The sequence below is a fragment of the Pteropus alecto genome, unplaced genomic scaffold, assembly GCF_000325575.1.
Source record: "Pteropus alecto unplaced genomic scaffold, ASM32557v1 scaffold3, whole genome shotgun sequence".
NCBI classification, from domain to species: domain Eukaryota; kingdom Metazoa; phylum Chordata; class Mammalia; order Chiroptera; family Pteropodidae; genus Pteropus; species Pteropus alecto.
Window position 1 is genome coordinate 63,698,747 of NW_006442484.1, and position 25,100 is coordinate 63,723,846.

At 38.3% G+C, this 25,100-nt stretch overlaps 1 protein-coding gene and 1 non-coding gene across 2 annotated transcripts in view; both read left to right on the top strand.

Moving 5' to 3' along the window:
- The window catches only part of LOC102895358 (aldehyde oxidase 2), a 78,141-nt gene extending 60,893 nt beyond the window's left edge, over window positions 1-17,248 (top strand). The window contains exons 31-36 of the mRNA XM_006921332.3: window positions 224-338; window positions 2,835-2,900; window positions 3,013-3,201; window positions 5,348-5,515; window positions 13,973-14,049; window positions 15,878-17,248. Of these exons, the coding sequence (XP_006921394.1) occupies window positions 224-338; window positions 2,835-2,900; window positions 3,013-3,201; window positions 5,348-5,515; window positions 13,973-14,026 (592 nt within the window). The 3' untranslated portion in view covers window positions 14,027-14,049; window positions 15,878-17,248. The remainder of the gene's footprint in view (window positions 1-223; window positions 339-2,834; window positions 2,901-3,012; window positions 3,202-5,347; window positions 5,516-13,972; window positions 14,050-15,877) is intronic.
- Window positions 14,298-14,416, top strand: LOC112470465. The gene has a single exon (XR_003043017.1). It is a non-coding gene; the product is annotated as a 5S ribosomal RNA (ribosomal RNA).
- Window positions 17,249-25,100: the final 7,852 nt, after the last annotated feature.

Sequence of the window (25,100 nt, forward strand, 5' to 3'; positions counted from 1 at the left end):
AGCACAAAGAGTATCCTCTTTAAAATGGAGGCAAACGAGGTGTTGCTGTAACCAGCTAGGTTGTCAATACAGGTAGTAGTTTAAATGAGTTGAAAAGGCAGTTGAAAAAAGCATCAATCAAAAGAAATGCTATCATAAAACTTGAGTAAAGTTTGAAAATGAATCCATATTCTTTGTATCCTTCCCACACCCCAAGCTAAAAGGGCTTTATTTCTTCCAACAGGGGCTACAAGGCCTTCATGGACTGGGAGAAGGGAGAGGGTGACCCGTTTCCATACTATGTCTATGGAGCAGCCTGTTCTGAGGTTGAAATCGACTGTCTGACAGGAGCTCACAAGGTAACTCCAACATAACTTTCCTCTTAAAACAATTACAAAGTTAAAACAATAACAAAACTGCATTGTAATTAGTAGCCCAATTTCATTATATAATACTTGTACAATAAGAATAAGGCTTCTTTCAATTCCATGGGAATGACTAGAGATCCAGCTTTATAGTGAATTTCCACTTAAAAAGAAATAGTTAAAAAGGAATTGCTCATGACAGCCTAAAATGCATTGTTTCTTATTTCATTTCAGATAAAACCACTTTCTAAAGTTTTTGCAAAAAAAAAAAAGTTCTTTTTCTAAAGGTAGGTCAGTTTATCTAATCTGAAGGAATAGGTAATTTAGCAAACTGTTTTGAGTAAACATTTTAAAAGCATATGGCAATGTGATACTGTTTCTTCAAAGTCAGGTATCCCAAAGGTACTTATAGACATCTAAAGATTAGAGGGAAGAGAGAGGGAAAGTAAAAATAATTTTGTTTGCTATTTCATTGAGCATCCAAGAAACCACCTATTGAAGACAGGGAGTCATATTTAAGCAAAAGTTAACCCCTTCCACCATAAAGGATAAATCCATGAATATATGCCAAATATCATTTTGACGACAGGGATTACAGAAATCTTAAATAGAATATAGTATAGTCCAAAGCACAGTAAATTTACAGGATGGATCAATGACATATCTAAATTCCAAACACAAATTATTCCAACATCACCTTGAACCATCTTGCCCCCAAACAGAAATGGCCTATTCATGTAAAATAGAAAGGACTTTGCAAATACTGACTTGTAAAGCTTATCAAAATGTCTTTTATTACCCCATTGTTGGTTAACTTGTCTGCCACTTAAATATTATATGAATAGGGCTTTTAAAAATATAGTAAATGAAGGGGTATCTGGAGAGCAGTTGTCCTCGCATTTCACTCAGGCTCATCCTTAGGATACATTAGTATAATGTCTCCATTTTCATTCCAGATCATTGTTAAGAAGTAAACTCATGAAATTAGAATCACAGTTGCTCAGACTGTGTGTCCTAATGTTTTTCACATCATGACACATATAGATAGTGATAATGTTTGCACAGCACAGTGTGGCAAAAAAGAAAGCTGTGGTTGCAGGCGACTAGCCTGGGGGTTCTGCACCAGGCCCTTCCAAAAGACCAAGTGTCAGTGTCACTGCAAGACTCCACACTAGTGGGAAGCTGTTTTGAGAAATCAACTAGTTTTCTAAACCTCCACCCTGAAGATGGTGTTGCCAGATTTAGCAAATAAAGATATAGGATGCTTAGTAAAAATTTGAATTTCAGATAAACAAAACAAAAGTAATTTTCTGATATAATTATGCTCCCTGAAATATTTGGGACATACTTATTTAATCTGGCAATTTCACCTTCGGGCCTTGCTATAAATATCTGAAGAAATGAACCTCATGGGGATCTTCCAGAATTTATGGTACCAGAAAATTCTAAATTTGGTCTTCCCTGTGCCTCCCTTATTACAGTTTGAGGCTCAGTCATTTCAGTATCGCTTTGGTCCCTTGAAATACTATTTGTGGTTGATGAACTAAAACATCTGACAATTCATTTAGTGCACAGCCACCTCTTCCCATTGTCCAACATCCATAATGCAAAATAAACCAGATTTCAAGTTAGAAGTAAATTGAAGGCCCACTCTAAAGTGAGTCCAATCTCCTGCCCTATCCAGGTTGAGAATGGATGAAGGCTTGTGCCAGTGCCCACAGTAGGTTGTCTGAGAGTTCAACGTTTGAGTCAAAAGAGAATTTCCTATCCAAAGGGCTGGATAGGAAATAGGAGCCTAAGTATTGGGCCTAAACAGAGAATAGTGATATCAGAACAAGCACTGGATGTGGGAGCAGAAGGAAAGCCCACAGATATTCCTGAGATAGACCACAGGGACTTAGGGGCTTTGTGTGGCTCATGCCCAGTGCCAAAACGGAAGGGCTAGATTAGAGTGATGTTTCTTAGGGAAGGAAGTAGATTAGCAAAGTCAACGGTGTTCTCAACATTCGCCGTAATAATGTTCCAAGACCTTGCACATCCCCAGATTCATATATGCCACTATAGGCTATGATTTCTTCAGTAAAATGCAATAATACCACCTACATCAAACCATTACGAACCTGGATTTATTGCTCTAATTACATTAGAGCAATAAATCCAGGTTGAGAATCAGATGAACAACCAGGTCCAATTATTTACTAAGTAACACTCAAACATACCAACATGCCATGGACTTCAGAGTCACTTTAGAGGACTCAAAATCATGAATGCAAAAGACCTTCTGGGGTTATCGACAGTCCTAGCACTAAATATGAAGAGCATAGCCAATGACTTATCACATTGTTGCTGTGGTAATGTTGCTGGAATTCAATGAAGTGTTAATTAACCAGCAGGAGTTCTGGAATAATTTGAGACCATTCGAATAAACCTTAAAACAATATTTTTAATTCAAGTTTTTATGCTGAGTGAGGTATTTTTAAATTTTGGCAGAAAATCAGAACAGACATCGTCATGGATGCATGTTGCAGCTTAAATCCGGCCATTGATATTGGGCAGGTAGGTGCTGGCCCACTTAGACGGATGCTGCTTCCTGAGAGTCACTGCAGGGTAGGTAAAGGCCTTCTGAAAAGCATACAGTATCACAGAACTTGACATTTTCCTCCTTCAGATTGAAGGTTCATTTATTCAGGGAATGGGCCTTTATACCACTGAGGAGCTAAAATATTCTCCAGAAGGTGTCCTATACTCTCGAGGTCCAGATGAGTACAAAATTCCAACCATCACTGATGTCCCAGAGGAGTTCAATGTCTCCTTGTTGCCATCATCACAAACCCCACTAACCATCTATTCATCCAAGGTAAGCACCCAAACCACCTACTACTGCACAATGTGACGGATCAGGCAGCATAATAAATGAAAGCAGGTGGATAAAATGAAAAATAAATGTCAAGCTTTATCGGGACCAAATCAAGATAGACTATTAAAATTTGGAGGTGACTCACCTAGAGAAATTCAGAGATTTCAGAGAAGACCAATGACCTACCCAATGACAATTCTGGGCCAAGGGTTTTATTTATTAAATCCTCTTTCACTGAGAACTCTAAAATTCAGCAAAAAGGTTTGATTTGCTAGAATAATATTCTCACTTAAGAGCCAGAAGATGAAAATATTAAATTGGATCGAAGTCACAATGCTACTGAAATCTTAGAAAGCAGTGGCAGCATGGACAGAATTCCGGACTAGGCCTTTAGAATATCTGAGTCCTGCCCCAACCCCACCAACGCCCTATGATGTGAAGCAAATCACTCACCTCCGAGAGGCTTGGCATCCTCAGCCATACCCAGAAATGATCTACAGCAGTGTTCTCAATGGGGACGGGTGATTTCCCTCCTTCCCCTTCCCCCAGGAACATTTGGCAATGTCTGGAGACATTTCTGGTTACAACTAGGAGTGAAGATGTTACTACTAGTGAGTAGAGTCCAGGTATACTGCTAAACAGCCTTCAAGGCACAAGACAGCCATCCACGACAAAGAATTATCTGGTCCAGATGGCAACAGTATCAATAAGCAAACATACCAGTCCTTGGTAATTGCTAAAGTAGTGAAATTACAAATTAAAATAAAAGTCAGCATGTGTTTGCATTGCTAGATGCAGATTCGATGTGAAAACCATCCTGGGAAAAGAAACTTCATTTAGGTTTGAGATATACTGTTAAAATTTTCTCTAAAATCTTTCGGGAGACTTCTTACTAGGGGTGGCAAGTTAATACTAAAAATCAATAAATGATTTTTCTTCTGGAATTTTACCTGCTGGAATTTTATCATTTCCAAACTGGATCCCTCTTATAGCCCAGAAAGTTTCGCTGAACAGACGGTGGTGAGGTGGAGAAAATTTGAAAGGAAGGACAATCAATAGGTCCTTTCGATTCTTCCTGGATTAGAAATCACTCAAAAGGAAAAAGGCAAAAGGATGCCAGAGCCCACAGAGAGCATCTTTTAGGCCACCAACAGTAACAGGGCCGGCAGGGCCCTTGGGTCCTTGTGGTTGTGGCCAGCCACTCATAGGCACCATGGAGTGTACTAAGAATAATAAGAGGGACCTACCAGGTACCAAGTGCTCTGCTATGTGCTTTTGTGCTTCCTGAACTTCACGGCACCCTGTAAAGTGGGTGTCTTTGCCCACGTCTCACCCAGAGAAACACAGGGAGTCGGGGTCAGGATGCAAATTCAGTCACTCTTAGCTCAGGGATTGCAAATTGAGGCCACTGACCAAATCCAGCCTGGAGATGTGTTTTCTTTGTCCTATACAGTGTTTTTTTAAAGTCAGGGAATTTTATATGAAAATATGAATATCTAAATTCTGTTGGAAAATTGCATGATCTGATCATTTTAGCTACATTTCTGAAAGGCAATAATTAGCTAGAACTGAAGAACAGCTGCCTCCTTTAGACAGGACATGGGTGTATCTCTACTTCACCATAATCCCTACTATTCCTTATAGCCCTTCATTTCCTCGCATCACTCATTTGTATTACCTGACTATTCCTTGCAGATGATGGGCTTTCAACCCATCATCTGGTACCAAAGTCTGTACTCTTTCTTCTAAAGTACCTTGCCTCCCTGACCCTGGAGTTATAATTTTTCTCTTTGCTCATGAAGCTGACTAGTTCAATCCACTGAATGTGTTTTTCTAAATAGGGTACCCTCCCCTCACCACACACACACATACACACACACACAAATACCCCCCTCTTTCCTATAGAACAAAGATGTAACCCAAACACTATTAAAGATAGGGGAAGTTCATGTGAAATTGTGATTTTAAGAGCACTTAAGCTTCATTCAGTCAATAAGTCGGTCCACAAATATTTATTGAGAACCTATTGTGTGCAAGACCCAGTGCTAGGGATTGGGGATACAATCGTGAACAAGACCTAGCCCCTGACTTTTAGCAGCTTATAGTCTAGTGTGGAAGCTTCTAAAACAAAGGTACTTTTTTGCAGGGCCTGGGGGAGTCTGGGATGTTCCTAGGGTCATCTGTATTCTTTGCCATTGCTGACGCTGTGGCCACAGCACGCAGGGAGAGAGACATAGCCGAGGACTTCACAGCGAAGAGTCCAGCGACGCCAGAGCGTGTTCGAATGGCCTGTGCAGATCGGTTTACAGAGATGGTATGGAATTATTGTTTATTTTCCTAATAGGTGATTTTTCTATTTCCTGCTTCTTAGACCTCTGAGGTAAATTTATAACCTAATCTGAGTCTAATGAAATTATAAGATGAAAGTTAAAAGCAGCCATAAGCCCACTAACTAGAAATCACCATAACATACACACATACACACACGTTTTTAACCATCTTTTAATTCACATGTTTATATGTAAAATCTACCTTATTTATGTTCTCAAAAAAATCAGGATATCCTGGCATAAATGTTTGAAAAGATTCAAACACTGTAACTGGGAGTGACTCTGTTGAGCCTTTATTCACAGGAAATCTAAATTGAGAAGATACTTCTTCCCCACATACGATCCCTCAAAAAATAAACACAAAAAGAAAATACCTAGCCAACATCATTTATCTCACAAACTCATAACCTTTATTTCTAGGCAGTGGAATAAGTTTTGGAGGCAAGGGCAGGGCAGAATGTTTAACTTCTTAACAATAGGCTCTTGGTAATAAGGCTACTCAGACCACATTGAGAATGACCATTATCCTTTGTACTGATCCTGACCCACAATATCCCTAGCCATTCCACTGACCTCGTGTATATCTGATAACAGGAGAATGTAGGCCATTCAAGTCCTTAGGGAGACTTGAGAGATCCATGAGTTACTCTGTTCTGGGCTCCAGACCCTCTGTCCTCAGCTGGACACCAACAGAGAGGACAACCAGAAGCCTGCCAAGGGAAGCAGAGAGGAGGAAGTCCTGACTTTTGGCTTAACAAAGAGGAGCAGAAGCACACAAAATATAGATTCTTCTGCTGCTTCCTGTCATAGGAAATGGCAATACTACTCCACACGTGTAGGAACACAAACCCAAAATCTGGGAGTTGGCCTGACATTTCTCTCTCTCATTCTCAGTAGCCAGTCTTTCTCCATGTCCCATTCATTTTAACCCCTAACAATCTCTTGTACCAGTCTATTTCCTCCATTTCTAACCAGTATGTTATTCACTCATTAAACATTTTTTGAGTATCTAACAGGTGCCAGGCATTGTTCTGGGTGCTGAGAATCTAGAGGTGAATAAAGTAGAGTTATCTCTACTTATTCTCTAGAGACCCTAAGTCCAACTACCATCTCTTTGGCCTGTGTCAGAGCCGCCTCCTAATGGTCTCCCTATACACACTGCAGCCAGAAACCTGTGGTGTGACAAATATCATGTCACTCTAGCACATACACAAAGCGAAAAGGTTCCCATTGCTCTTGGGTTAAAGATTGGACTTTTTAATTTGCCATGCAAAGCCTATAAACCTACAAAGTCCAGTATGGCAGGCCCCCATGCACCTCTCCAGCCACACGTGGTCCCCCAGCCCACCTTCTCTCTCCATGCCAGCCACACTTGCCATCTTCTGTCTGTTCTTTGTATCAAGAACAGAGACCTCTGCCATGCTCCTCCCTCTGCTTGGAACCATCTTCTTTCTTTTCTTCACCTGGCTAACCCCTACCCACCTTTCATATTTTAATCATATTCAAGAAATTAATTGGATACTTTCCTTCTTGCATAGTTTGAGGAACCAAGAGTACAATAGTGAACCAGACACAGGTCCCTGCTTTCAAGTTGTTTACAGCATAGCAGAGGAGAAAGACAAACAATTACTGTAAAGTGTAAGTGCTTGGCTGACTCTGGATTATCCCAGTGTGTCAATAAAACAAAACTTTTCTAACTTAGCCTTAATCTTTTCTTAAAGTCAAAGGGGTCGTGGATGTGGCCCCAGCTTTGATCATTCATCACGTAATTCATTCATCTAACATTTATTCAGCCTTTTCCATGTGCCAGGTACTGTGCTATGAACCTAAAGAAATAGTGAGCCAATCTTTACCTGCATGGAGCTTACATTTTATTTAGGAAACCAGATAGTAAACAAGTAAACAAACAATACAATTTCAGGTGATCATAAATACTGTAAAGCAAAAAGAAGAGTAGGGAGCTAGAATGAGATGAGATTATTTTAGATTATTTTAGATAGTTTATTAGAGAAGTTTTCTCTGGGTGTTCACACTTGAGCCAAGGCCTGCGTGAAGTGAAAGAGCAAGCATAAAGCTGATAATGGTGTGCTCAAGGCAGAGACTAGCTAATGCAAAGGCCCTGAGGCAGTTTCAATGGATTCAAAGTAGGCTGAGATTAAGTAGCCCTCAAAAATAAACAGCCTACTTATTAAGTTTCCGAATTTGCCTCTGTGGTAGAAAACTTGTAACTGAAAGACTGCAATTGTTCTCCCTGGCAGAGAGATAAAAAGAAATAGAAATAAAAGAAGTAGAAATAAAAGAAATAGAAATCTGTGGTTCTACCCTTATCTTCAGATCGGCAGGCGAGACCTTGGTAGTCCTTCCATCCGCAGCTTCCCTGGCACCCACCCTCTATGGCGATTCAGATCTACTTTTTCAGAGCTTTAAAATTACCGTTTATTCACACTGGAGGCCTCCCGAAGTTCTGACAGCCTGGCTCCCTACTCAGACCAGTCTGTTTATAGCATCTTGGAACAAATCTGAGCCTGTATCAGAATTTACATTTGCTCGAACTACAAGATGGTTTTTTAATTGAAATATAAAATAATTCACACTGGCATACAATACTATACTATACAGAAAATTTTTTTTTCGAGAAATATAGATACTAACACTCTTTGTATTTGATCTTTGAGTATTGTTATCAAAACACACTTTTTTTCTGACAAGTGAGGTGAGTATACTAGAATGTGAATATTGGAAAGTCCAAAATCTCCTCTTTTAATAATCTTCTAATAATCATAAGGTAAATAACAGCCTGCTTATGTCTATTTCTTTAATAGAAATAGCAAACACTCAGTACTTTTCCTTTTGGAATTAAGTAAAATATGCATTTAAATGCATGTAAAAATATTGTGTAAATACAAGTCACTCTGAAAATATTGGGGTTAAGGTCTCCATCAAGTACCCATAACTATTAATGACCTTCTTCAAAATGTGCCTCTCTCATATTAAATCAAGTTGGGCTGCTGAGGGCAGAAAAAACAACTCATAAGACTAGCGGCCTCATTTTCACCGATAATTAGCTTCCAGCTTCAACAAAGAGCAGACATTGATAGGAAGGCTAGAACACTTTTGTTACAAAAAGTTCTATTATTTGAGCAAAACCTTTCTACACGTGTGGCCTTGGTTACCTTGCTCAGAGTTCTGGGTTCTGGGTTCTGGGTTGTTGCTTTTAGGCTGGGGCCCTTTCTCAGGTGGTTAACCCCAGGTCAGAGCAGTGGTGCTGGTGATGGTTTCTGCTCTGAGCCCAGCAGAGCAGCCTGGCTCACCCAGACATGGCCACGAACATCATATCTCTATATAATTTCCTTTGGGGGGATGAGAAAAGAAAGAAAAATGCATTTCTTGGGAAATGTGTTTTATATAGTCGTTTAAATTCCCCACCCCAAGAAGGAAATTTCCCTTAAAGATAAACATACATAAAGATAAAAATACATAATTAACATTTTCAAATTAGGACTTTTCCTTAGAAACAGATTTCATTTTTTAAAAAATCTTCAGGATTCAGAGACACGGAGAATTAATTCCACAGCCTTAATTAACTTTTCCCATTTAGAAAAAAAAAAGTGCACCTTGCTGCCAGTTGATTTAACATCATGTGTAGGAACGCTGCATTTTCTAGCATTTGACATTTTCAGTGATCAAGAATTACCATATTTTGTAAATGGAAAACTGCCACTAAAAACAGAATGCTATCAATAGAATGATGTCATTTGTTTCCAAAGACTATGGATATACTAGAGCAATGCGGAAATAATAATAAAAGCACTATTTTTCTCTCTTTGGGGCAAGCTTTGGGGTTAAGGTTAGGACTGTAATCTGCGAGGTATCTTGGGGTAAACGCTGCAGCCACAAGCGCCGCGGGCGAGTATTCTCGCAGCAAACGGGAAATGGGTTAAAAATTACAAAAATACTGCTTTAGCGATGTTTTCAGTAGGACGAACCCCAAAACCTTGTTACCTTGTTATCACTAGCAGCAAAAAGTATTTATTAAAGTAACTACAGAAACGCGGTAGGTGTGGGCTGTCATAGTGGGAGGCCATGTAAAGCCAACTAGCAGATCCGTTTCCCCTCTCCTGGAAGCTAAAATCAGACAACTCAGCTTAGAAACAAGTTTGTAAAAGGTTTCAGCTCACCCAACATTTCAAAGAAGCAGCCTTTTCATGCTGACTCATGAGGAATCCTTGCAATCACAACAAATGACTAGGTTAGGCTAAGCCCTGATTTTATAGTAACTTAATGGGGAAAAGTCCTTTCATTCTAGACCAGTACCCAATTCAAAATAGCCATACCTGTCCTGCCCCTGGTATTCTATAAGGTAGGCAAGTGTGTAGTTTCTAAAGGCCTTTACCTTCCCTGCTCTGCAAACCCTACTCCGGCCTCCTTCCACCTACTCCCCTTGCTCTACATCACTACCACCCTTACCACCCCCGAGTCTCATCTTTTGTATTTCTAGATGCCCAGATTCAGTGAGAGTTGGCAGCACGAAAAGTGCCACCTGTTTAGTTCAATAAAGGAAGCCCTTTCTGCCAGATGTAGGAGGAGAGGCATGTAAACATTTCCTGTGCTGCAGGCAGCCTGGTTTACCTACACTAGTCTCAAATGGTTCCTTCCAAAATGCTAGTCTTCAACCCCATATCCTTGCATTTCCCTGACCTGGGAGAGATGTACTGCCAGTCCTACGAGACTGCATTCTATTTTCTATGATTCTGGAACTTACCCCTACAACACGTAAAAACATGCAGTCTCCTGCCTGTTCTGCTAAAAGCTATGCCACGGGTAATTGGCAGAGCCTCGAAGCTGCACAAACACACCCAGTCACATGGACTCTGTGAGATGGAACACACAGGACCAAGCTACAGGACTCAGGAAACAACACAGAGTGGAGGCGTTCATAGTGCCTTCCCCAGAATCCTGAGCCTATCATCCTGTTCCAATGAGATACATGCATGCACACACATACAAACACACAGCGCACACATACTCAGACAGGCGTGTACTTCTTCTTTACCTACCCCTTACGCAGTTTTAGAAGAGGTTTATTGGCACTAAAACAGGCTGTGAAACTGGTTCCACATTGAACATGCTTTGTCTCAGGATGCAGGGACTAAATCTGTGCTCTTTAATGCTTGGTGGCACTTCACACAGTGGCCGTTCTTACTACTAAAGGAGGATTATCCAATACTGTTATTAAATGCATATTTTTGTATCTAAAAATTCTTCTACCTGGTCTCTGGACCTCCTTTACTCCCTTTAGCTGAGGGAATCAGGAGAAAGGAAGCACATAAAAAGGAAGAGGGCAAAGCTGGAGGCATTCCTCAGATTAAGAGAGAGAATGAGCAATGCAGTATGTGAAACAGAAAAAAGGCAGCCATCTTATCTGGTCGGGAGGAGAAATAATACACTGTTTTAACTCAGTTAAGACATGGCCCTGGAATCAGAGGAACCTGGGTTGCAATCCCAGCTCTACCTTTAAAGATGTGTTTAACCTCTCTGATCACTCAGTGTCCTTATCTATAAAATGAGGGGAGAGGTGTGTGGAGAGAATAATACTAATTACTTTACAGGACTGTTGAAAGATTTGAATAATTTAACACATGAAAAGCATATAGCAGTTGTCACACATAGGAAGTGGTCGATATACATTGATGATGATGATGATTGATTAAAAGTCCCCAAAAGTACCTTCGGATTTCAATATTCAACTAGATGGACTTCCAGAACTTAGAAAACTGTTATATGCATGGTTATGGTTTATTACAGTGAAAGCATACAAATTAACATCAACGAAGGAAAAAGGCACATAGGACAGAGTCCAGGAGAGACCAGGTGTACGCTTCCAGTTGTCTTCTCCCACTGGAGTCACACCGATAGCACTTAATTCCCCCAGCAACGATATGTGAGAAAACGCACAAAGTATATAACCAATCAGGGAGCTCTCCTGAGCTTTGGTGTCAGAGTTCTTATTAGGACTAAGTCACATAGGCAAAGGTTATGACCTGCATAGCTAACCTTAGTTACTCAGTGTCCAACCCTTTTAAGAGGTCAAAAATACCATATGGCCCAAGACCTCAGATAAACAATGACACTCTTTTCAGGCAGAGTATTTCAAAGGCTTAGGTGTTATCTCCCAGGAGCTGGTCAAGGGCTGAACTTTTCTTTAGAATGTTCAGGGCTTGCACACCGCAGGCCTGCTGAGTTAATCCTTTATTGCACAAAATTGATGTTGAATAATCCCGAATTGATGGCAACTACCACTGACCTAGGCCTTGACACCAATGAGACTGGGCATAGACATATCTCAGAAGCTGAAATTTAACTAAAAGTGGAATCAGTCCTGACAGCCATAGTGAATATATTGCCATCGTTACAGCTATCAAGAACTAACCGGAGAGAAAGAGAAGGAGAGAGGAAGGGGTTTATGGCACTAAGCAAGGGAGAAGAAAAAAAGAAGATCACCAAAGGCCAATGAAGAGCAGCTCAAGTCCCAGGTCTGGATCTTTGAGACCAAAAAAGAAGTGATGTCCTCACTCAAGAGCTAGAGAGTAGGTGAGAGCCAAGAAAGCCTCTGTAGCAAGATAAGGAGTATTGATTTGAGTCCCAAAGCAGAAGAGTACTCCAGGAACCTAGATCTTGTGAAAAGAATAGGAAGTAGGTTTTAAAAGAGGCTAAAAATTCCCATCACATTTGTCAGAAGAGCTGACCTGAATCTACCTCAGACTAGACGGAGGAGCTTTGTCCAGTGTCCAGCCCAGTCCAGGTAGAACAGGCTGATTCTAAGTAAAATAGCCAGGCAACTCCCAACACAGGAGCTAAATGGAGAATTAGGGAAGGCCCTGTGAGAAGGGCAAACCTAGCCCCCTATTTACATTCCAATACAGATTAGGAGGGTAAAGGTATCCTGACAGGAGTTGGGTTGTTGTTTTTGTTTATTTGGAGATCTTGTTTTTGTGAAACAAATATTAGGAAAAAAGCTTTTGAGAATCTTTATGACTTTCTGTTATGTGAAGTTTGTGTTTTTAACACCTTTGTAACTAAAAGTCAATTCTTTATACAAAAACATGACAACAGTAGAGGCGAGGAATGTATGTTCTGCTTTCTGGCTAAACCTAAGGGGAAGAATTCCCAGCACAGGAGACAGGAGTTGAGGACTACAAGAACTAATGATCGACAAGTTGAATTCTTGGGGGCTCGTAGCCCAGCATAGTTAAATGAGCCTGGGGTTTAACTAGCAAGGGTACTACTGTACAACTCAACTCATTTGGCTAAAGGTGTAGACAGAGCTGTTCTGAAATCACTGCACAGGAGTTCAGGTCCATAGGTTCCAAAGCAAGCAACTCTCAGCCTAACCACTTCCCTTTGCTATCTCCCCCGACCCCTGCAAATGTCTTCATAGTACATATAATTCCCTTTGAGATTCACATCTTGGAAGCAAAGAAGATAGGTAACTAATTGAAATACCCTCTTACTTAGCAATATTAAGTGTAGCGGAAATCATAATACTGATCCACTGCCTCTTCAGAGTTGTCACTGAAAAGAAATGGTACAGTCCCATTCCCCGGGAAGATCCTGCAGCATTTCATCAGGAAAATTATATCAAATCTGTAGGTTTTGGAAAAATCTTCTGATGGAAGGAGGCAGGATCTTCCTGGGGAATGGGACTGTACCATTTCTTTTTAGTGACAACTCTGAAGAGGCAGTGGATCAGTATTATGATTTCTGCTACACTTAATATTGCTAAGTAAGAAGGTACTTCAATTAGTTACCTATCTTCTTTGCGACTGTGCAAATCTTCACTTCTTTAAAATGACTCTTTCTCTTCTCTTTCTCCTTGATTCAAACTGACCTTGGGCTCACTTGCTTGTTTTCTTTCCTTATCCTTCTGCATCCTGCCAGATCACTTCCTTAGTCATTAAGCCCTTAGGTCAGCATGAAACAGTCTTAGGAACAAAGCTACAGGTCTGTTGACTACAGAAACAGTTTCGGTCAAACTAAAGTTAACACCTTGCAGCTCCCATGAAGGCTGAATGACCCTACTGGCATCCCCTTGAAACCAGACATGATCCATGACTGACAGCAGGACCTGATGCAATGATCAACTGCCTCCTACCCTAACCCTGACCAATCAACAGAGACCACAACCCCAGCTCCCTTAGCTAACAAGTTTTCCCCTATATAACCTATCCCCTATAGGCCATCGGGGAGCCAGGTCTTTGAGCACTAGCTCACCTGTGTCTTCAGGCTTGGTGCCATTTCCTTAAATAAACCATTACTTTCTTTGCTGCAAACTCTTGTCTGTGTCTCCTTTGGCTTTGATGCATGCAGGCAAAATGAATCCCTTGAGTTTGGTAACACAATGGTATTCTGATATTAAGTATTGGATTTTCTTTCTTTCTTAGATTCCAAGAGATGACCCTAAGACATTTAAACCTTGGTCTATCCCTATAGCATAACACTGCCGTCATTTCCTTAAAAGGTAAGATCAATAAGCTGAAAGATAATTACTCAGAAAGAAAAAAAATCATCCAGTCCAGTGACTTTCCAACTGTGTTCTATGGAAATTTAGGACTGTGCAAGTATGTAAATCAAGTTTCATTTTTAAATCTTATCCAATATTTTAATCCTGTAACAATAAACAAACATGGCTTTGATGCTGACAGAGTAAAGTCAGGGTGTTTAACCCAACATAGCAGTTTTTCTTTTTATTTTAAAATAAAAATATTTTACTACAGCCATGCCACCCTGAACACACCCGATCCCATCTGATCTCGGAAGCTAAGCAGGGTCGGGCCTGGTTAGTACTTGGATGGGAGACCACCAAGGAAGACTGGGTGCTGTAGGTGTAAAAATAAAATAAGATAAAATAAAATAAAATAAAATTTTTTTAAATAAATAATAAAATAAAATTTAAAATAAGAATGCTGTGGATTAAGATATTTTAAAGATCCTACTCCCTGATTCTTTTGAGAACCACAACTTGAGTGCAAAACATCACAATAAAATCTGTTGATTACTACATTTATAATTAACTAGCGCTATTTGAGGGAGTTACCTATTTGTATTCATTGAGTTCAATTGCTACAGTTTTGTACTGCTGCTGAACACGAAACACAGAGCCCTGAAAACTTTGGCGAGTCAACCCTGAAAGGACCTGGGAAATATATGCTGATAAAAGAAACACATTTTCATTGTTAGAAAATCAAACTTCTGCTTTTCTGCATACTTAATGGGCAACATTAAAGAAACCCAAGAGAACTACATCACAGATTTAGAGAAAACAGGTTTTTTTTAATCAAATTCTAATTTTCCAATTAAATGTCTAAAACAACCCACAAATATTAAAATATGTATGTTTAATTCTGTTGTGCTTTGTCAGAGAAGTTGCACTGATGGTTTTACTGAATCAAATTAAATAATTGATGAGATTTTTGTTTCTCCTTTCACAATTAACAACAAAAATAAAAATAGGCAATGTTTAAAATCGTATTTTAAAACATACACCCAAGTATGGCGGGTAGAATTTTTGAATTCTTCAATTATTTTCTCTCTCTACCTCTCTCTTTCTGAGTAATAAATGTGAATATGATGGCAAATCCATTATATTTCCTACATAAAACAAGGTATGTGAAGCATATAGCATTATGTCTGACACTATTACTCACTGAAAGATAGCTAAACACACAAACACACATACACACACAGATGTGCTAAATACCAAATCTTAACAAATTAGCAAACACCAATGAGTGAACCGGGTTGTCAAGTTTTGTACAGACTTTAAAATAAAGACTGCTTCAGACTGCAAGACAATTTTAAAAAACAAAAACAAAACAAAACAAAAAAAACTCTTGCCACTTTACCACATACAACTATTCTGTGTGCAGAATCCTCTCCATGTAGAGCAATTAAAACAAAATGCAGATATAAATTGCATTCTGAATCTTTAGCTGTCATCCTTTACCTGCAATTTCAAATTTTTGCATTCTTCAAAGTACTTGTATTTGCTTTATAAACAAGTGTTAAACGTTGACCTTATTAAATTTATACTATACCAAAATCATACATATATGTTCCCCATAACATTTTAAACCACAGCTAAAAAATGTGTAAAAACCTCTGATCTCATCCAGCTTTTCATTTTAAAAATGAAGATATGGAAGCCAAGGGTGAATAAATAAGTAACTAAACATACTTATTCATATCAGTAAAGCTTACCAATCCAATTGTCAGCTATTTGTTGTTCTCACACATAAAAGTTGAGGGATTTGCACATTTTATAATTATTCTCTTTTCTTTTTTTCCAGGTGTTTCAATTTTTCACAAGTGAAAAGATAAGCTTTTTGATCCTAACTGGACTCTACACTGATATTCTTATGCTGTTGGGAAAAAAAATGACACACAATTTAGAAACATTATTCAAGTCTGATTACATTAACAAGATGAATTATTATCTGCAAATTACTTACTTAGACTTTCTAGCCTAGAGGCCACCAGCCTAGAGACAAACCACTGCAATAGTCACAGCAATCACATTTAAAACTGATATGTTTTCTGAAGATATCATGTAAATATTGCTATAAAAGCAATTTTTTCCTTTGCATATCCATGCAACTGGACTGGTAATACCAGTTACAATCCTAGAATGAAAGACAATTCTCAGTAGATGAACATGTGATTGCTTTTCCCAGGAATGTGTTTGATTCAGTGGCCACAGCTGTGGACACCACAAGAGTTCTACAAGGTTTTGTTTGGTTTGGTTTTTACTGTGGATTAGCTATGGGTCTGCGTATGTACATTTGACCGCAAAGGAGTGGCACTTTCCTCATGTAGATCAGCTATTCAACTGGTTGACATTCCTTTGGAATTTGGAGGGAGAAAACAGCGTAAAAACATTTTCAATGTATTTTCATGAACCCTTTTATTTTTTAAATTTATTCATGAAAAACATCTGAGCTGGGATCAGAATTTCAGAAATACTTCTTGTTCATTTTCCCATATATTGAAGAGGGTAACATGGAGCAAGAGAATTCTACAACATAATCACGCATATGTTGTAGTTGGAAACATATAAGATCCACTAAATTCCATTTCTCTGAGCTCCTTCAGAAAAAGAGAAATCAGTTTATGAATTAGGCCTTATTTGACCAGAAAGTCAGGAGGTAAACTGACACTCTACCAGCCAGAATTCACATGATCAGTTTCACCAAGCAGTCCTCTTGGTGGACTCTGAAGAAAATGAAGGAGGAGAGGCTGAGCTGAGCCCTTGGTGATTGGTGAGAGAAAGTAAAGATCAGGCATGGAAAGCCAGGAGGAAGCAGAAGGTCACAGGAGGCACTGAATCTGTCTGATTGAAGGAACTGGGATATAGCTGTTCAAGGCCCAGTCTGCTGACTTTGGAGGCTCTCCTACGCACAGGAGTCCAAGGGAAGAAGTGGTACAGGAGCACAGAGAGAAAGGAGACAGGAGCAGAAGGGTCATGGACAGGACAAAAATTACGCAAGATTTTTACATACATGAGCAGAAGAGCTGGGCAACTTAGTGGGAGTAGCTGGGGTGAAATAAGTTCAAAGTAATTTTAAACAAATGGTTTTGCTCTTAAAAATAAAATCCTTAATTGTGTAATCTAATATGAATGTGAGAAAAGTGTTTTATCATTTGTATCATTTTAAATGATGGCGAATATAATTTGTATTTTTTTTAATTTGGTTTATTAGGGCTAAAGATGGCTACTGGGCATTTATTCTCCACTGTCATCTTTGAGAATTATAAAACATTAAAAATAGATATATCTTAATGAAAATTATTTGTGTGAGTTGGTACGCTAAAATCTGGATGGCATGGATATGAAAATACTTTTTTAAAAGACATATTTAAAGCCATATACTTTAAAACAGTTATTTGGGCTCAATATAAGCATTGTAAAAGATGAAACTTACTGAATTTTTTTAGTAATTAATACATTCACATGGTTCAAAAATATGAAAAGGTATACAGTGCAAAGACTTACTCTCAGACCACCCCCATCCAGCCAATCTTCACATAAACACAGCGTATAAAAACTTTTATTAGCTACTTTTTCTTTTTCTTTTTTTTTTTTCCTTCAGGAACAGCTGATCTTAGAATGCCCAGCCACTCGTGTCAAGGTTAGAGCTACTCTTGGCTGGTCCCACATATAGGATGGGACACAAAGGCCAAATGTTGGGATAGTAAGTGTTAGGAGAAGTCTAAGGTGACAGGACAAGCACCTGGTTCCTGCCTGTTACACCACCTAGACCCACTGAGCAAAATGCCGTTCCCTCTCTTTTGGTCTAGACCATTCCACTCCCTTCCACACCTCAGCAGTACCCTGGTGCCCATAATAGTGAGGAACTAGGACCCTTAAAATTCATCTCAGCTCTGTGGATCTTTCCTATTTCTTCCCCCATCCCCACTGCCCCCGGCCCAGGTCTTGCAAGCACAGGAGGCGTTTATACTCTTGCCTTCCGGGCCTTGCCTTCTGAGCCTGGGTTTCTCTCCTGTAGAGGAAAAAACAAACCTGCTCCCAGCATTACCACCTGAAACAGTGAAAATTAACTCTTGATCAGTCTCATAACATTGGACAGACAATAGCAAGATGTGCTTTTTGATTCAAGATGCTAAAACAAAGTAAAAAAATTAGGCGGAAATCACTGGAGAATATAAGGCATTTTCCAGTCTCCTTGCACAACATTGAATGAGTTAATATTAAGATTTCACTGAGTGCAAAACAAAAGTTTTCTTTCCTTGGCACCACAGCAGGACAGACACCCCCATCCTCCCTTAACTTCACATTTAAATGGTGCCACCAGCTGTCTTGCTCCAGACTGTTCTGCACATAGCTGCCAGGATAATCTTTCTCAATATCTGTAACTCCCCATCCTCACTGGGCATTCAACGGGACAGTTTCTTCTTCCCTAAAGCATTGTACTAACATTTGTGTAGCGGCCACCTATTGTTTTTATCTGCATGGGGTCTTTTCCTTTGAGAAGTTGCCTGTCCTTCACTCCACATGTTCCAGGAGGGCTGCTAGAAAAGGCAAAGGGTATGTTCAGTCCTTACTGAGAGTTAGACTTTTGAGTAAGGTACACTAGGTTAAAAGGCCACTGGGGCAGATCCCCCGGATGGCCAGGCCGTGGAGACTAAGTCCCCCAGCTCTGCTGCTGAGATCCGAGAGGTGCCCCTGTCCCTGTGCATCTCATGGCCTGCTTCTTTAGCTCTGTCCTCAATTCTGTGGGCTACTCACTATCGCCAATTGCATTAGTTTCCTAGAGTAGCCGTAACAAATACCCATAAAGTGAGTGGCTTAAATATTTATTCTGGAGGCTAGAAGTCTGAAATCAAGATGTTGGCAGGGCTATGGGCTCTAGGGAAGAATCCCTCCTTGCCTCTTCCAGTGGTTCCCTGGTGTTCCTTGGCTTGTAGCTGCATCATTCCAATCTCTGCCTCCATCAGCACATGGCTTTCTTCCCTGCCTATCTGTGTCCAACCCTTCCTCTCCTTTCTCTTATAAAAACACCAGCCATTGGATTTAGGGCCCACCAATCCAGTATGACCTCATCTTAACTAATTATATCTATAAAGACCCTATTTCCAAACAAAGCCACATTCTGAGGTTCCAGGTAGACATGAATTTGGGGGGACATTATTCAACCCATTATGCCAGTAAACCTTCTTTTGAGGCTAATAAATATAGTTTTAGTGTAGAAGTGACCTTTCCTCCCTCATACCCCTGTTGTACCTGGTTCTTCTATCACATCGTCTATTTATTAACATGTGTGTTCTCTCTTTCTAGACTACTGGCCCACTGATAATGTCAGGGACTGTATTGTGTACATCCTTTGGCACAGAGTGTATCTCAAACTGATACTTACATATGTTTGACTAAGCAAGGGCAAATTAATGTGCTCTATTCAAAAAGAAAGTATTTATGAAACCTATGCTATGTAACTCAGATACCCATGAGCCAGGAGATGTAAGGAAGATAAAAAGGAGGAAGCTATAGTTCTTTGACAAAGAAGTCAGGCTTCACATTGTTATTGGATTTTAATCTGTTGGAGTCTCTATTTCACTTTCACATGTTAAGAAAAATTTTCCAAAACTTGAAAAGGGGAAAAAATACTCTATGCTCTTTCAATGCTGTACTCCAGCACTAATAAATCCTTTAAAGAGTAATCTGATGTTCTAGGGCTGCCCTGTCCAATGTGGCTATTTAAATTTTAATTTTAATTAATGAAATAAAAAATTCAGTTCTCTAGGTTGCCCAGCTACCTTTCAAGTACTCAATAACCACATGTGGCTAGCAAAGACAATATTGAACTGCACAACAGAGACCATATCCATCATCCCAGAGAGTTGTATTGGATAGTACTGCTCTAGGGAAATGGAACTTTATGTATCTGCCATTTATTAGGGTTCAGATTCTGAAAAGTTCGTTCTTGAGGTAGGCAGTCTCTAGAAGCTGGAAAAGACTGAAATGAATTCTCCCCTAGAGTGCTCAGAAGGAATACAGCCCTTCTCACACTTTGATTTTAACCCAGGACACTTTGGTTTCAGCCTATGTGACTCATTTTGGAATCTGACCTCCAGAACTATAAGATAATAAATCAGTGTTGTTTTAAGCCACCAAGTTTGTGGTAATTTGTTATGGCAGCAGGAAACTAATACCAGTATTAATTTGTAGGGCATTGACAAGTTGCAAATGATTTTTGTATGGTTTAAAAAACAATCCCAAAGGTGTCAGTTTTATTGCCCTGTAGGACATTAACCAGTTTTGTTTTGGTTTTTAGGTTTTGGGTTTGGGGCCTAATTCTGTAAACTTATTCTGATATTCTTTTTCCATAATGGTTTCTTATGTCTTCTTTTGAGCTTGTGTTATCATCTTGACTCCCTCATTGACTATATCTTTGGCCTTGCTCATGACATATTGTATCAGAGTCGTGGTTTAATATTTTTAAAGTTAGATGCTCACAGGAAGCTAGCAAGGAAAAACAGACAGGACTCAGATTTTTCTATGTCAGAAGAGCTTACATAATTTATATAATGATGAATCTGATGAACACAGTACATTTACAATTTAATAGAATAAACTTCATATCCTACAACAAATATAACTTATTAACTAAATGTAACCTGTAGACGATTATATTCCAGGGAGAAGATATAAGGAACTTTATCTTAATTTTGAACAAATAGCCCAATGTAATTAACATTAAACTTATAACTAAGGACAAATTTCTTCTGTTTTAAAGAAAATACAACAAAAGCAGAGCCTTTGACATTTTAAATAAGACCTTTTCCCACCTGTTTGGTTTCTTAGTTCATGTGCTCAAGAAATTTCTGGAATATAAATGTTGTCCAAGGCTTATCCAAACCTACAACACATTGAAAATGCAAAGTACTTGATTTTATCTTCTCTGGATCTTTCAAACACCACTGTGACAATAGTTTATATTTTTAACCAAGGACTAAATGAATCAAAGTTTAGGAGTTTATTTCAACTTTCAATTCTCAAGTTGTTCACATCCATAAATATTGAGGAGATTTGATGTATATACAAAAAAAAAAAAAAGACCTCTTTACCTGGGTTCTAAAATTCTTCATGCAAATTATGTATTTAAAAATGTGAGTTGAATTGAAAGTAATAGATGTAAAGAACTGATGGAGAATTTCACGTTAGCACTTCCTATCACAAGTCGCCTTGTGCTGAGAACCTCTGCTGTGGGCAAGCCTTATTATGTATAATGTCCTCTGAGGGTATAACTTCCAGCACTGGTCGGATTCTGAAAAATTAAGCTATATTATAAAAGAAGACTATTTTTACTCCCAGAAAGACCTGGGAAATTCTTCCAGACAGTTTTAATACTGCATTATAAAGGTGGAACCTGAAATGCACCATAAGTAAAAGGTTCTACTTTTTTTTCATCAAATAAATTGACACTAAATTTACTTAATGGTAGTCCATGGCCTTCTTTTGGAAGAATAATCATCATCAGTTATATTATACTTAACTTATTTTGAAAGTAAAACAATCCCACTTACTGCTACTGCTGCTGCTACTACTGCAACTATGACTGATAATAATAATAATAATAATACAGCAGTACTAAGTTCTATTTAGTTTAGTTGCTTTTTCATATATAACTTTATATCACACAGAGACTCCTAAAAAGTGAAAATTGAATTCATAAAGACATCAAAGAAAGATGGTCACCTTTATATACCAAGCAACAGTTCAACATATATTTGAGATAATTTTCTAACACAGAGATGTTTAGATCTGGGTCATCAGTAAGATTTCTTGTTCTTTAGTTGCAGTTTAATACTATGAGATATGAATTAATAAGCAATAAATAGTCCTAAATAATGCTGTAGCTAATAATATGACATGACAGTTAACTTTGTTGGTTTTGGTTTTTTTTTTTAATGACTGCCTTAAATATTATATAACTTAGAATGTAGATATTATGGTCATCCAAAATATTACTTACTTGGCAAGTCACCTCAAAATATTTTCTAAATAAACACTTTCCAGGAATAAAGAGTTTTCATCTTAACCCACCATGAGAAAGATAGAATGCTAATTTTCTTGAATCCCTAAGTTTCAAAAATCTAAATAATAGAGTGTGTTTGTTTAAAAGGAGAGAAATAATCCTCTTAAAAGAATAACTTATTTAGCAAGTTTTATTAAAATGTTCAGGTAATTAGCAATGCTTATTTTTTATTTTTCATTATCTCGATTATAACGAATATTATTAATAGTAAATATCATTACTAGACAAATAACTACTAAAATCATTCTATACAGCAAGTGGAAAAAATGGTATACATGCAATACATAGCAACCATTTAACACATTTTCATCTAAAATGTATCTGAAAGTTCATGGCACCTCAAAGTTTTTTCATTGTAAACATTTTGTGGAGTTTACAAAAATACTTCTAGCCACATACACACACACACACACACACACACACACACACATATATCTATATCTATAGGTATAAATACAGATATGCTACAATTTTTAAGCTAGGTTCAAAAGGTATTCTACAATCATCTATCCAAAGCATAGGAGCATAAATATTTTTCCCAGATTATTTTTCAAGGGAAGCAATGTGCTTTTTAAAACAGGCCCTTGGCATCTTCTAGTTGCTGGAATAAAGACCTATTGTTACTTGCCCTTGAAAAAGAAACATTTATCTACTTCCACTATGAAAGTTAAAAGCAGTGACAAGTTCACATGTTATACCTAGCATTTTTCATCTATATAGGTCAAAATCTTATATCTAAAAGTACTATGGGAAACTTGCAGCTGTGGCAGAGTAAAGAAGTCAGCAAATTTTCTCTCCAAAAATACTACAAAACTGGACAAAATTGTCCAAAACTACCTTTTCAGAATTCCAGAAATAAACCAAAGGCCAACAACAAAAAGAGAAGTGTTTATTCATGAAAAGCTGCTAAATTCCAGGTTAAAACCGGGAAGGGGATCGGGGGAGGTGGCACTCTTGTCTGGAAAGAAATAATAAAAATCAGAATGGAAATCAATGAAATAAAAAACAAAACAAAAAATATAGAGAAAAATTAGTGAAACCAAAATATTTTATTTCTTTGAAAAAAATCAACAAAACTAATAAATATTTAGCTCTACTGACCAAGAAAAAGAGAAGACATGAATGACCAAAATCAGGAATGAAAGACAGGACACAACTACCAACTTTACAGATATTAAAAGGATTATAAGAAAATATTATGAACAACATTATGCCAACAAATTATGCATTTGAGATTAAGAAGGGAATGTAAGGAGGTTACATGAAGGTAGGAGAAAGGAGGAAGGGATTGGATTAAAGGATAGTTAGGACTGCGTTCTCTCTTGAGGATGTGGTCATGATTTAGAAAGAGGGGCCTGCAAGGGGGCATTTCAAAGGTGTGTTAACCTGTTAACCTAGATGCACAAAAACAATGGACAGGTCTTGCTTAAGGCAAAGATAAACCTTTTACTAAGGAAATCACATGCCTGGGGTGTGACTACCCACCATGACTTGCCTGGTTAGGAATTTATGATCAGATCGCCCTGTGAGATTACCTTACATAGACCCACTTTTTCGTCCACATATAGAATCCCATTTATGAGCATTAGAAAGGTCTTACCCATCATATAAAGTATCAGCCCTCACATTTTAGAGAAGTTAAGTACTTGTATGAAATCACAAAAATAGCTAGGGACTAAAATCTCCTTTAAATGTCTACATTTCCGCACTCTTGTAAGAATACCAGCTTAAACTTCCCTGTCACCTTTCTTTCTCCATGGTAAAGTCTAAGATTGTGATAAACATACTGACTTTATCGAATTCATTCCATACTTATTAAAACATGTTGCTTGTCATACATTGAGGCAGCATTAAAATTAGTAAGAGGTTGCTATTGTCATAAAGAAGTTCAGTGTAGGACAAAAGATAAGACAACTGCAAATACAAAAATAGATCAAATATCAGAAAGAAAGTACAAAGTGCAAAGGAAATTCCGAAAGGAGTGTTCACATCAGCTGCAGTGACTAAGAAAGGATTAAGGGAAAGGGCAATATTTGAGATAAGGCTTGAAATAGTAAGTAGAATTTTGACTGTAGAAAATGAGGCAAGGACAACTCAAGAAGGGGAAAGACACAATGTGTCCAGTCAAACTAAAGCTTGGATTTTAGTTGTTGGGAATCTTTTCTGCCATAATACAGTTTAAAAAGGACATTTCTCGTCAGCCCACTGTACCTACTCCTGTGGGCACACCCGAAAGCATAGATAAGATAGGCTGCCTGCCACATACAATTACCAGCAACCCTTCTCCCTCTCTCACTTCCAAGAACACATCAGAGTGCAAATAGGAATGAATTTACAACAGATAATCTCCAATCTGCTTTAATTTTTAAAGAAAGTAATTTGCTAACTTATAGTTTTTATTCAAAAATTGCTTGCTATACACCCCACAATGGGTGGTAATAATGGGTTAAGAACCACCAATATAATGGGAAGTAAAGTTAAAAGCATTGCTTAGAGCTATCCCTGGGTGGTCTCAAGTACAAACCAAGGCATTTAAACATTGAAGAGAAATGATTCAGGCAGCATTTGGGAAAATTACTCTGGAAGTGTGGAGAAAGGAATGAGACAGAAAGTTATTGCAAAAGTCCTGGTTAGGGGTAATAGAGGCCTAAATCAAGATGGTACTAAAAAAAGATGACATAATTGAGAAATGTGACAAATACAGAAGATAAGCTTTGTGAGGGCACAGGTCTAACTTGTCACCTCTGTATCTCTAAGTGGTCTTTAGCTCAATAAATTTTTGTTGAATAGATAAATAAGATCTTTTTAGCAAGGGAAGCTTTTCCATTTACTAGCTCTATGACCTTGGATAAGTTACTTGACCTCTCTATATCTTAGTTTTCTCATCTATAAAATGGGGCTCATAAGAGTGTCGACATAGCAGTGTTCAAACTGGTAGATAATTTTTATAAGTTTATTT